Consider the following 13826-nt stretch of genomic DNA (forward strand, 5'->3'; position numbering starts at 1 on the left):
ATCAAACCATTTTTCTCTTTTATATAAACATCTTCCTTATTTAAACATGGAGAAAACATGTATTACTATTGCCATAGGATAAACTTACTTGGCATTTCCAAAGGAGTAACGCCCCCATCTCGTATGTAACTCCAACCCAAAGGAACAAAAGAGAGGGCCAATTTTATATGAAGTTTTATTCTCAAAATATAAACACACACACACACACACACACACACACACCAAGGGACTAAGATGTTATTTCACAGCACTTGCTTGCCTCAGTCTTTATGAAGAACACAATTCCAAACTAATGGACAAGTTCCTCCCTGTGCTCTAGGTCATTCAAAGGAGGCAAGCTCCTTTGTCAAATCAGGAGCTCCATCAGCCGATCAGGAGCCCAGATGCCAGGGTGGATTTTCTCAGTGGGATCTAGTATTGCCAGAAGAGCCTTCCTTACACGGCAGAAACAGGCACATGGGCGTCTTCCCTTAGAATGTATCTGTCTCACATGCTTGGGGACTGCTGTGCAGGAACACCTGGTGTGGCCTGGCGAGGCAGCGTATACATGGCCCCCAAAAACTGGTCGGCAATTCTTCCTGCTTCTCGCAGCCCACTCAGCAGAGCACCATGCACTGTGGCTGGGTAGTTACGGATCGTATGTTCTCCCGCAAAGAAGAGTCGTGGAATCGGCTATTTTAGGGGAAAAAGAGAAAATTGGCAGGCTGCACATATACCTTTATTCTTGTACTTAAATAGCTAAATTCCTGTTGACCTTTTAAAGGCTGACCCCCCAATTACTATTCATCATTCTATCGAAGAGTCTCCCTTACAGTAGGCACTTCCCAGAATTGACAAGTAGAAATGAGACAATAAAACTCTACCTAGCCTCAGTCCTAAAGTGATGCTTAACATGTGTTCTCATCAGTTTAGATACCCAATTCTACAGCGTCCTTCCCTCATGTATAACTACCTTCTGGGAGGGAGCCTCGCTACCCTGAAGCACAGGACATTTGGTGATCAGGTACGCTTCAGCCTCGCAGCTCAGAGCAGGTCTGGGCTATGACACTGAGGGATTCTTACCGCTCTTTGGAGCGGGGTCTGGCATAAGGGTCTAGATAAGGACCCAGGGTTATTTCTTAGAAATGCCTTGGAAGCCCCTAGTAATTGAGACCTTACAGCAATTCTGTGAGCCATTACAAAATGGAAGTGCAATTAAAAATGGTTTTGTTTTTTAGGGAGAAAACCTGAATAAGGAAAAACGTTATTTGACTTATACTCTGGACTCCTCCATTCTGAATGTACACTGCCTAGATTTACAAAACCAAATTATGAGAAATCAGAAATGCTGCCCATCCTTTTAACTCTGCTCTTATCTGAAACGGTCTGAAGCTAGAATGACTAAAATCTGAAAAAAAAAAAAAATCAGGAACATCATGAGATCCTGGCCTCTTCCCAAATAAGCCCAGATAGTTTGCCAGTTTCTCACCTGTGGGGCACCTGGAATCGAGGGGCCAGGAGTGATTGGCTGAGCCATTAAATCATAGTCATTTCCAGATGATCCTGCAGCAACATAGGAATAAGAGCCCCGGGCCCAGGGATCAGCACGCCAACGAGACACCACAGTTTCCTTGGGCTAAAAGAAAAACCAGGAGCAAAAGTCATTATGAGACACCAAGGACAAATCAATCCTTGAAAGGTGGAAAAGCAGTGGTGGGTGGAGATGCAAGTGAAGAGAAAGAGGGGCAACATGTGAGAGCCAGTGATCAAGTGATGAATGCCTGCTTTAAAACAGACATGGACAAAAGGACTGCAGACAGGAAGGATGCCCCTCCATGTTGCCTTCCTGTCTGTGAATCCAGAGATCTACACAGGGCTTGGCCTTTATTCTCTTTTATAAATTCACAATATGCTTCCCTTCAAAGGAATCCTAAAGGGTTAAAGTATTTCGAAGAACAGGAAAAAGTACCAAGAGGTTCTCTGAAAACTTCCTGGAGATACTCACTGGAGTTTGGCCATTTTGTCTAAAATGTCAGGGATATGGTGTGACTCTAAAGCCAGAGGAGAAATGCAGCTAACAGCCTTCAGATTCCCCAGCTCTTGTTCTGGGGGGCTTTTCTGAACCCCACGCTTAGGCCATGAACTCCAAACATTAATATTCATGTAAAAGCACACACCTCAATTCTAGCTTAAACTGTCCTGACCAAGAACATGCTGCAAATACATTAAACCCTGGTTGAGTTTGAACCCTAGATCCCTCCTTGCCCCACCTACCTACTTACCTGAGGTACTGCACTGCTACCAAAAATCCCTTTGAGAATGGCCAGGCATCGGCCAACAATCACATCGTCACTTATGTTTTCCATGATACCAGCAGCTTCTCCTGCCACTAGTGCCAACAGTATTGGAGCTGGGGAAACAGAAAGGATAATTCTAGGGTGTTCCTACAGACTTTCCTCAAAAACTTCCTTATCAGGCCCCACCTTATTCCTGGTGCTCTGAAATCTGATGACAAGACACACGCAGCACCATTCAAATGCGAAGAGACAGATTATGTTTCTGAACCAGCATACGGAACTCTTGTCGCCAGAAACCAGCCAGTAGGAGCCGGCAGACTAGAGAGTGAAGTAAGATTCTCAGGCACCTCACTGCTTCTAACTTGGCAAAATACAGCAGTTCTGAAGATATAATTTCAGATCTTGCTAATAAAAGGGAATTATTAAGCATCCCTTTACTTTGGCACAGAATTCTTAACCTTGACTACCTTGGATAGCTCCATGACAATGACTACATCCCTTTTAGCCATCCCAGGCCCCTCCAAGCCCAGGACTGTCTTCAGTCACCCATCTGGTGAGTAATTATGCAACAGACTTAGGTGGTAGGCACAGTACTAGAAAAGGGGGATAAAAAATATGATATAAGCCATATATTCCAATAGAGCAACAGATGCAAAGTTACACAGACAATTATTAACTTAAAAGCTAGGAAGAAAAACGTAGGCTATACGGAAAAGAATACAGGGTATTTAATTTACATTTGGGGCAGTGGAGATATGTGTGTCCTGGAAGTCTTCTTTGAAATACTGCATTTATGTCAAGACCTGAATGCTGAGTAAGACAGGCTGGGAAGGAAGGGGGGTCGAGGGGGTGGGAGAAGCAGCCCCCCCAGGCCTAGACCACAGTACATGCAGAGGCTCTGAAGCAGAAAGCAGCATGGTGCCTTCCAGGATGCGAGAACAGCTGAATGTGCCTGGAACCTGGGGATGGACAAGGAAGTAGAGATGAGCTAGATAATGAAGAACCTTAGCATGGGCCAAGATAAGGAGTCTGAACATTTTCTTTCAGCAGTAGAAAGTCACTAAAAGAAGCAGGAATAGCAGTAGTAGCTATTGGTAACCGTCCAGGCAACAGGTAAGAATGGCTTGGACTGGGGAGGTAGGCAACAGAAAAAAGTAAATAGGTTTGCAAGAGATTGTAAGGCTGGCACTGACAGGACTTGACAGCCTGGATGGGGAAGGGAAAAGACACGCTACTGCTCTCAGAAAGCAATGTGCTCAGGGAACCAAGTTCCCCCTCTGTGAAGTTAGAGGCCCTGGGGTGTGAAAGACCATTCACCATTGGGCAGTGAGGAGTAATGGAAAGAACTGGGGATGGGGAGCAAGCCAATGGTTAGCTGATGTGTCTGCACTGACAAGGCCAATGTCTTATTTTTACAGCCTTTTCTTGGAATGAGGTGGGGTACAAATATAAGAAGTCTACATAGAGTTAAGTCCAATTACAAAAGAAAAGAACTGAACAGGAGGTAGGAATTTCATAAATACATAGTAAGGGAAGTAATCAAAGAATCAGGGGCAAGTCAGTCTGAGAATGAGGAATGCAAGCTTCCCCTGGTAGGAAGCCTCCCTGGGCCTGTCCCTCCAGTCTGAGTGGACCTCCAGTAACCTGGGCATTCAGCCCATCACGCCACCTACTGCCCTGTTCTAAGCCTGCTTCCCCGCTTACAGTATCCCCACTAAGTTGGGAGCTCCTTGAAGGCAGGTATTTTTATACCCCAGTACCTAGAAGATATTTCAGGAATTGTTTGTTGAGTTAATAAAGAGAGAAATTAAGGCATATATATTGAGAAAACCCCAAGTATTTCAAATTCTATATTCCTGTAAGGATATGGAAAAGATTAAAATTAGAAGGCATTTACCTTTATAGAGGTTCCAGAAGAGGAAGAGCTCACCCCTGCTGGCAGTCGTACTGCCAACATGCCCGAACAAATTGACGCTTGGATCCCAGAACACCCGGTCAAAACACAACACCACCTACCATAAGAAAGAAGCACATGAGCCAGTGACAGGGGCCAGATAATACTGGCTTCAACAGACTTCCTTAAAGTCTCTTCTAATCTGCTTTCAAAATAAGCCCAGCAATCCTTTTTATTTAGGATGACATTTATGATCCCCTTTTTATAAGCTTGAGTTTGTGAAATGACCCCATAAGGCTAAGTCCATATGAACAGACACTTGATGATAGACTTCGGCACTGAAGAGAATCAACTGACACGCCTCAGCCCTGATGTCACAATTGAGAGCATAGCCAAAGGCCCAAAAATGCAAGGCCACCTCCTCACCAAGTAAACAACTAAGACTGCTATTTGTACATCAGATCTGTAGACAGGAGTGTCTAGGGCAAGCTACCTTGTTAAGGTTGCCAAATCCCATCCTTTGGACTGCAGATGTTTTCCACTCAGGGAGAGGTGGCACAAACTGAACAGCTGGTGGCTGCTGCTTCAGCACACCCAGGGGAAGGGTACAGAGAACTGCATCACATTTATAAATAAAGGTTTGACTCGTGGAGCGGGTATTCACAGCTATCACTTCACATCCTGCAGAGGTTGGGTGGGAAAAGACTAGTGGTGATGAATATGGCACTGATAAGGACACTGAACATTTGGTGTACAACAGATGGACATCCATTTCTCAATTCTCATTTTTCTATTTTCATTACCTTCATGTTTCACATAAGAAAACTGAGGCAGAGGTGAAATAACTCATCTAAGGCTACACAGGTAATAAGTGCCAGGATTCAAACCCTTGTAGTCAACTTCAGAATCCTCGATTGTCATCCCCACACTACCCTCCTGATACACTGGTGATCTAGACTAATGAAAGGACCTTACACCACTTACTCAAGTACATTTAGACCAAAAATAAAGAGTAAAATGCTCATTCCAATAGAACCAATGTCTTCTGACCGTGGTTAGCTGCTCACTATCGACCAACAGAAGAATGCTACAAGAAGGCTATGATGCAGATCTGGGGGATGCAGCCTAAAACTGTGGACCGTGCTATGCTTGAGAATGCACAGTGCTATGCTTGAGAACGCACAGTGATTCTCAGCTTGTCAGAGTATGAATGAGTTCAAAGCTGACCTCAGAGAGGGTACTGAAATTATGTTAACATCGTTTTCCTCGTTTTTTAATGAATGTCTGTTTATATACTATATATATATTTTGAGATACATATATATATCTCAAATATGAAAGCTCAGTACATGCTCATTTTCTGTGGCTGCAGAACTCAAGAAAATGGCACAACATCTATTCTCACTGTTCTCCGTCTGCCTGCAAAAGACTCAAGGCTGCAGATCTTCTCAGCACTGTCAACTACAAGCTGCCTCTGATGGGAAAATTAAATGGAAAACTGTTTCACTGATTGTTAGAAAAAAACCAAAACATCTGTGGTGATCTCAGTAACTCCAAGGAGAGGGGCAGCGCAGGGTAAGACTGATGGCTATGTCTCCATTTCTCATGCCTACACAGTCATACATGGGTTCTCAGAGAGGGAGATGACTAGTTATCTTGAGGAGTTCAAAATCCAACAGTTGTCTGCACTTTACATTAAATGTAGTCTGAAACCAGCAATAATAATGAGCATGGAGCCTATCCCCATAGCAAGCACAGAGAAACTCTATCTCTGAAGAAGTCGACTTATTAGCAGGACTGCTCCAGAACTAGGAACGAAACGTACGCGAATTAGCCCAAATGCATAGAAAAAGCCAAAATGAATCCAAAGACCAAAATGCGGATGGTGAAATGTAAGGGGTGGGTCCTAGTGGAGCCCAGGGGCCAAAATCCTGGTATTTATGAATATACTTAACAAAACTAGATCCAAACTCACTGGGTCACCAAAATGGAAAACTTTTTGAGCACTGACATGGTGCTCAAAGGAAATGCTCACTGGGGCATTAGAGATTTCAGATTTTCAGATTAGGGATGCTCAACCAGTAATATCCAACTAGCTCATGCACAAACTGGAAACTCTAAAACTTGCTTCAATTTCCCAGTTTATAAAATGATAGGGTTAGAACCACCAAAGACTCTACAGGCTCGACTGTCTATAAATGCCAATTTTTTACCTATGGTGTCATAAACACTCTATCAGGAAATATACCTGATAGGTCGCACCTAACAAAAGATCAGTCCTGTTTCAGAAGAGTTCTCTCTTACCTTTTGTAAAGCAGTGACATACCTGAAGCCGTGTAGCGAACCTGTCGCACTGCTGTATTCAGTTTAATGTCTAGGCCTTCTGCTAAAGCCACAGGCACACATGAGTAGCCATTCCTTACTGTCAGGTGGCTGCCAGTGAACTCAAAGTCATCATCCTAAACAGGAAAGAACATATTTCCAACCTTTTCTTAATCTGTGTCATTTGCACCTAGTTCTGTACAACAACAATGAATACACAAGCTTGTGGAAACAGGCACTATTTTAAGGCAAACTAAAGAACAAATCACTCAGATTTAGCTACAGTTATCAAAGGAAACTGAAGGATAAACAGAAAACACCAAAATGTCCCTAAATCTTTGGGTAGTGAGATTAGGGAAGTTTCTTTCTTCCCTGGATTTTTTTTTTTTTTTTTTTTTTTTGATACAGAGTCTTGCTTTGTCATCCAGGCTGGAGTGCAGTGGCATGATCTCGGCTCATTGCAACCTCGGACTCCTGGGTTCCAATGATTCTCTTGCCTCAGCCTCCCAAGTAACTGCTGGGATTACAGGCATGCACCACCACACCCAGCTAGTTTTTGTATTTTTAGTAGAGATGGGGTTTCACCATGTTGGCTAGGCTGGTCTCAAACTCCTGACCCACCCACCTCAGCCTCCTAAAGTGCTGGTATTACAGGCATGAGCCACCATGCTCGGCCTTCCCTGGATAGTTTTTATCATCCCAGTCCAATACCTCTAAGTCCGGATCTTCTATGGTGGTTAGGGTAGGGAGGTGGTAGGGAAAATGATGATCCAGGAAATTCAGATGATTAAACATCATTCAAGTTTATTTATCTGGCTTTTGAATATATTACAGACTTGAAGGATATCAGAGTCACAGTCCTGACTACATTTTCTTTTACCTGAGAGCAAAATCAGTTTTTATTCTTTAAATTTATAGGTTTTAAGTTGAGGAAGATTTCCAAAACTAAGTCAGTCAAACTAGATGAAGGTAATCTAGGACCATTAAAGAGTGGCCCAAGACAGTCCATTCAGTAAAAAAAAGTCAGGAATTGACCTGGAATTTAAAGATCCCCAAAATGATCTTACTTCTTTGAATTTACTGAAATTTTTTCTATGTAACTTTTTTTTGTAAGCTAGTAAGGATTTCTAATTTCATGAAATTCTTGGGGAAATTAGATCAAAATACTGGGCTGGCAGCAACACTCTACTTCAGTTGAAATCACTCATTTAAAATGTAATACTATTACAAACAGACACATATTGAAACATCAAATGATAAATCAATGAATAGAAGGGCCTAATTTAGTATTTACATGAAAAACCATAAAGGAACTGGTAGTTCTGCAAGACTTTACCTCTAACAAGTCCAACTCTTCAAATACTAAAAATATCAGATTATAATCTAAAGATTAAGAAGTCAAAATAATTTTTTTTTTTGAGATGCAGTTTTGCTCTTATTGCCCAGGCTGGAGTGCAGTGGCGTGATCTCAGCTCACTGCAACCTCCGCCTCCCGGGTTCAAGCGATTCTCCTGCCTCAGTCTCCCAAGTAGCTGAGACTACAGGCATGTGCCACCACGCCCGGCTAATTTCGTATTTTTAGTAGAGATGGGGTTTCACCATGTTGGCCAGGCTGGTCTTGAACTTCTGACCTGAGGTGATCCGCCTGCCTTGGCCTCCCAAAGTGCTGGGATTACAGGCATGAACCACCACTCCCGGCCTGTCAAAATAATTTTTATTAGGAAAATGTATAATGTAAACTAAAATATAGAAGTAAAAATTTAATAATTTACTTCTATACATTTTTTTGTTTTTGAGATGGAGTCTTGCTCTGTCGCCCAGGCTGGAGTGCAATGGTGCAATCTCCGCTCACTGCAGCCTCTGCCTCCTGGGTTCAAGCAATTCTCGTGCCTCAGCCTCCCAAGTAGCTGGGATTACAGGTGCCCGCCACCATGCCCGGCTAATTTTTCTATTTTTAGTAGAGACAGGGCCAGGCTGGTCTTGAACTCCTGACTCAATTGATCCGCCTGCCCTGGCCTCCCAAAGTGCTGGGTTTAAAAAGGCATGAGCCACCGTACCCAGCCTATACAGTCTTAATTCTGGCCAAAGTCTCAGATTTAGAGATTGGTCCAAGAAGCCCTGTGATTTCTCACTTGAAGAGTAAATCACACTGAAATTTAAGAAAAGATGGTATAGCCCTGCCCACTGAGAACTATAAAACATCACTGACATAAATGAAAGAAAACCATTTTTGGAGAAGTATACTGTATTTAAGGATAAGAATATTCAATATTGTTAAGATGGCAATTCACCCTAAATTGACCTAGAAATTTAATGCACTCCTAATCAAAATCCCAGAAGGTGATTTTTGCAGAAATTGACAAGTTGATTCTAAAACTGTTATGGAAATACGTACCTTAAAATAGCCAAAAATGAATAGTTCAAAAATGAACAAAGCTGGAGAACTTACAAGACAGTATGATAGTGGCATATGGATAGACAGATAAATTAACAGAAAAGACAACCTTAAATACTCACGCTTACATGCCAATTAATTTTCAACAAAGGTGCCAAGACAAAGAAAGAAAAGGATGGTGCTGGAATAATAATTACATAACTATATGGAAAAACATGAACCCTTCACTTACCTTTCCTTATACACAAAAATTAACACAAAATGGAGTATAGACCTAAACATAAGAGCTAAACCCATACAATTTCTGCAGGAGAACACAGGATAACATCTTTGTGACCTCAGGTGAGACAAAGATTCTTTTCAAGACAGAAAAAGAACATAGTTTAAAAGAAAAATTTTATAAATAGGAATGGGAGTCCAAGGCAGGAAGATCACTTGAGCCCAGGAGGTGAAGGCTGCAAGGGAACCATGATCACACCACTCCAGCCTGGGCAACAAAGCAAGACCTTGTCTCAAAAGAAAAAAATTAAAGTAAAAACTTTTACTCTTTGAGACAGATTTAGAAAATTAAAGACAAGCCACAGATGAGAAGGAAATAAATATCTGTAAAACATAAATCTGACAAAGGACTTCTGCCTAGAATTTAAAGAACATAATAAACTTAAAACTCATCAACAAGCAGACAACCAGACTTTTTTAATAGGCAAAAGATCTGAGCAGACATTTACTCAAAGATGACATATGAATGGCTCATAAGCTCAGGAAGAGTTGCTCTACATCACTAGTTATCAGGGAGATGCAAATACTACTATACCTATTAGAATGGCTGACATTTTAAAAACTGGCATTATCAAGATTGGTGAGGATTTGGAGAAAATGGAATTTTCATACATTGCTGATGGGAAGGCAATTTGGAAAATAGTTTGGAAGTTGATTTATAAAGTTAAAAATCCACTTTCCATAGTACCCAGCAATTCCATTCATAGATATTTACTCAAGAGAAAGACTTGAACATTCTTAAGCAGCTTCGTTCATTAGCAGTCAAAAAAGGGAAACAACCCAAATGCCCATTAAGGCACCAGTGAATGGATAAACGATCTGTGGTATATCCACACAATGGAATTCTACTAAATAATAAAAAGGAACAAACTACTGATACAGGCGAAAAAGATGAATCTCAAAAACTTCATGCACATCTCAAAAACTATACTAAGTGAAATACATCACACACAAAAAGCTATGTACTGTATGATTCACTTTATATGAAACTGTAGAATAAACAAAATTATAGTGATAAAGCACATCAGTGGTTGCTTTATATGAAACTGTAGAATAAACAAAATTACAATGATAAAGCAAATCCAGGGCCAGGAGCCAGAGCATGGGAGATTAACTACAAAGGGGCAGGAGAAAACGTTTCAGGATGATGGGAATGTTCTATATTCTGATTGTGTGGGGGCTTATGACTGAAGTCTGGCAAATCAATAAACTGTTCCCTTAAAATAGGTGAATTTCACTGTATGTAAATGATGTCTCTTACTAAAGCTGTTTAAAAACACACATACAAAATTAACTGTTTCTCTTACAATCCCTCTCAAAGACATGTGCAATAAAATAAACAATAAGGGAAACTTACCTGATCCCAGTGCTTAAGGGAGAGTGTTGAGAGAGGTGTGGCATTAGCAAATTCGAGATTTGCAAAATGCCAATCAAGTATTTGTCTGTCTCTTGATGAGAGATACACATCACTGCAAAAGAACAAAGGAGTACAGGATTATTAAAAGATATCACTAGTTCTCTCAGTGTGATGTAGCTGATCTCAGTAACTGTGTCAGAACCTAAGCCAGGGCTGTGCCTTATATGAAGAAATTACAAATCAAAAAGTAGCATCTTATCTGTCTTATTAACCTCTTTATCTCTGATGTCTAGAGCATTGCCAAGCTCACTACGTAAAGCAAATTACATGTAGGCCTCATTTGTCTGAAAAAAAAAAAAAAAAAAAAGAATACTTCATATGAAATCACCTTGTATCATAAAAGCTTATTAGTTGTAAAAAATGTCTTATATTTTACACACAGCATAGACTCTATAGAAAGGATGGGCAGGCCGGATGCTGTGGCTCATGCCTGTAATCCCAGCACTTTGGGAGGTTGAGGCAGGTGGATCACCTGAGGTCAGGAGTTCGAGATCAGCCTGGCCAACAGGTGAAACCCCATCTAAAAATACAAAAATTAGTTGGGCACGGTGGTGGGCACCTGTAATCCCAGCTACTCAGGAGGCTGAGGCAAGAGAATCGCTTGAACCCAGGAGGTGGAGGTTGCAGTGAACTGAGATCACATCATTGCACTCCAGCCTGGGCAACAAGAGCGAGACTCCATCTCAAAAAAAGAAAGGATGGGCAGCATCCTTGAATACAGAACAAAACAGATTTACGTGGAGGCTGGATGCAAGTGAAAACATTTCACCAGCATTCACTGTCAAAAACCCAGTGGAAATAAAGTCTAATACCCCACTAGTTCCCAAAATTATGGAAGTGTAAAGCAACAGCACCTTCTACCCCCTCAAGAAAGATAATTTCCATCTATTACATCTTTATCCAAATATCAGATCTTATGGAGAAAGGCTCTCTCTTTAGAAACAATCTGTTTAGGTATCTAGGACACATTAAAATACAGGAGCAGGGGATTTAGAAACCTCAAACATTCATTTATTTAACAATTTAAACCATTCACTGAACATAAATAAAAGCTCACTATGATTTACAATTTTCCTTCTAAATTAAACTGAAAGAACAGTAAAAGCTATCCCTCTGAACTTTTGTTTGTTTTCCTTACCTTGGGGGATTCGCTTCCAACTCTTGAAGTTTTTCTTCTAGCTTTCCTTGTGTTTCAGCTAATTCATCATATTCCTGATAAAAGTTAAGTGAATCTGAGTTACCCTGAAGGGTCAGATATCCACCACAGAGTATAAGGTCTGGACCATATTTCCTCTTCAGATCATGTATAGGAAGTGTGGCTCCATTTTAGGCTGGGGTTAGATAGAGCTGAGAGATTTTTGTTTTTGGAGACAAGTTACAGTTGGGGGCCTGGAATATTAGGGGGAGGCAAAGAGCACACAGGAGAAAATAATGGAAGAAACATACTAGTGTGCTACAAAGTGGGGATGAAAAATCATAGCAAGCACCATTTCATAAGCATGCCATGTCCCTGGCACTGGGTAAGCACTTTATACATCATTTTATTTAAGCTTCACAATTACCCTACAAGGTGTTAAGACCATGTTACAGATAAGGCAATGAAGGAGTCCAAGGTCACATGGCTCGAGATTCCAAGTTAGGGATTTGAATCAGACAGTTTGACCCCAAATGACTCTGAAGTCCATGTTTAATACTCTTACTCTAAATGGTTAGGGCTAAACTGAGATTTAAGATAAAATGATGAGATTATTAAGACAGGATAAGAATTATTAAGACAGGACAAGCAGGTCTTAAACCGAACTAACCCATTAAATCCCCATGGCTCCTTATGTACCAAATCGTCTTCATTGCACTGAAGGCACCTGTGATTGGCTAGTGGCTCTTTTTTCCAAAATTCCCCAGATCTGTGCTATTTCTTAGGATTCCAAATAAAACCAGTTAGGCATGTATGTATACCACACCTTGCATAGGGCGGTCAGATCCCTGTGTTTGCTTTTCACTAAGAACTCGGCAGTAATATCTCTGGGTGGCTTCACTTCAGATGCTTCTTTGTATTGCTGATGAAGTTCTTTAATTTTCTCTTTCAAATTTACCATCTAAGAAGGAAAAGCACAAATTTACCATTCCAGATAGTAATGTAGTTTATGTCTACATCACATGTACCCTTTTTTGGCTCCTCAAAACTGCTATCACAACAAAACAGGACTACAATGCAAAGTCCTTAGAATTCTTAAATACTTGTTCTAACCTACATCATTCCATTTGGGAAATAGGAAAGAAATCTTATAGGGCTTGACATAAAGGTACCACAACTCTATCTGATAAGTAAGATCAGGGCTGCCTTCTAAAACAAATGAGAAGGATGAGGAGTGTCCCATTAATTTAAACAAAGAAAGAAAAAACCCAGTATTGAAATAAATTTACTCTCCACAAAAAGGAAACTGTTGCTAATGTAACTTAAACTTATTTTCGGAAACAAATTGTCATAATGTGTGTTTGTTTTTTTTTTTGAGACGGAGTCTCGCTCTGTTGCCCAGGCTGGAGTGCATGCAGTGGCACCATCTCAGCTCACTGCAAGCTCTGCATCCCGGGTTCACGCCATTCTCCTGCCTCAGCTTCCTGAGTAGCTGGGACTACAGGCGCCCGCCACCATGCCCAGCTAATTTTTTGTATTTTTAGTAGAGACAGGGTTTCACCATGTTGGCCAGAATGGTCTCGATCTCTTGACCTCGTGATCTGCCCGCCTCGGCCTCCCAAAGTGCTAGGATTACAGGCGTGAGCCACCACGCCTGGTCCTATAATGTATTTTTTAAATATGTAAAAGGTCAAAGAATTTTTTTTTTTCTAAGAGACAGAGTCTTGTTCTGTCACCCAGGCTAGAGTGCAACGGCACAATCTCAGCTCACTGCAACCTCTGCCTCCCAGGTTCAAATGATTCTCATGCCTCAGCCTCCTGAGTAACTGGGATTACAGGTGTGTGCTACCATGCCCAGCGAATTTTTTGTATTTTAGTAGAGAAGGGGTTTCACCATTTGGCCAGGCTGGTCTTGAGCTCCTGACCTCAAATGATCCACCTGCCTCAGCCTCTCAAAGTGTTGGCATTATAGGCGTAAGCCATTGTGCCTGGCCAAAGAATCTTAAGGAACCATTGTTAATGTTAGCTTTTTTCAGGTTTCTGATGATACCACACAGGATAAGAGTGACAAAGCCTGAGACTGGGCACCCTACAGGTATCCTGGCCAC

At 41.4% G+C, this 13826-nt stretch overlaps 1 protein-coding gene across 4 annotated transcripts in view; it reads right to left on the bottom strand.

Annotated features, from left to right (window-relative positions):
• Positions 1 to 158: 158 nt before the first annotated feature.
• KDM1A (lysine demethylase 1A) overlaps positions 159 to 13826 on the bottom strand; it is a 63996-nt gene continuing 50328 nt past the window's right edge. For all 4 annotated transcript variants that reach the window (XM_024250483.3, XM_024250486.2, XM_024250485.2 and 1 more), the window contains 9 exons: positions 12545 to 12679; positions 11722 to 11795; positions 10524 to 10635; positions 6497 to 6629; positions 4664 to 4851; positions 4174 to 4288; positions 2262 to 2389; positions 1469 to 1615; positions 159 to 672 (listed from right to left, as the gene is read on the bottom strand). In XM_024250483.3, coding sequence (XP_024106251.1) covers positions 487 to 672; positions 1469 to 1615; positions 2262 to 2389; positions 4174 to 4288; positions 4664 to 4851; positions 6497 to 6629; positions 10524 to 10635; positions 11722 to 11795; positions 12545 to 12679 — 1218 coding nt within the window. In that variant the 3' untranslated portion in view covers positions 159 to 486. The remainder of the gene's footprint in view (positions 673 to 1468; positions 1616 to 2261; positions 2390 to 4173; positions 4289 to 4663; positions 4852 to 6496; positions 6630 to 10523; positions 10636 to 11721; positions 11796 to 12544; positions 12680 to 13826) is intronic.

This window comes from Pongo abelii, chromosome 1 (genome assembly GCF_028885655.2).
Source record: "Pongo abelii isolate AG06213 chromosome 1, NHGRI_mPonAbe1-v2.0_pri, whole genome shotgun sequence".
Classification (NCBI taxonomy): domain Eukaryota; kingdom Metazoa; phylum Chordata; class Mammalia; order Primates; family Hominidae; genus Pongo; species Pongo abelii.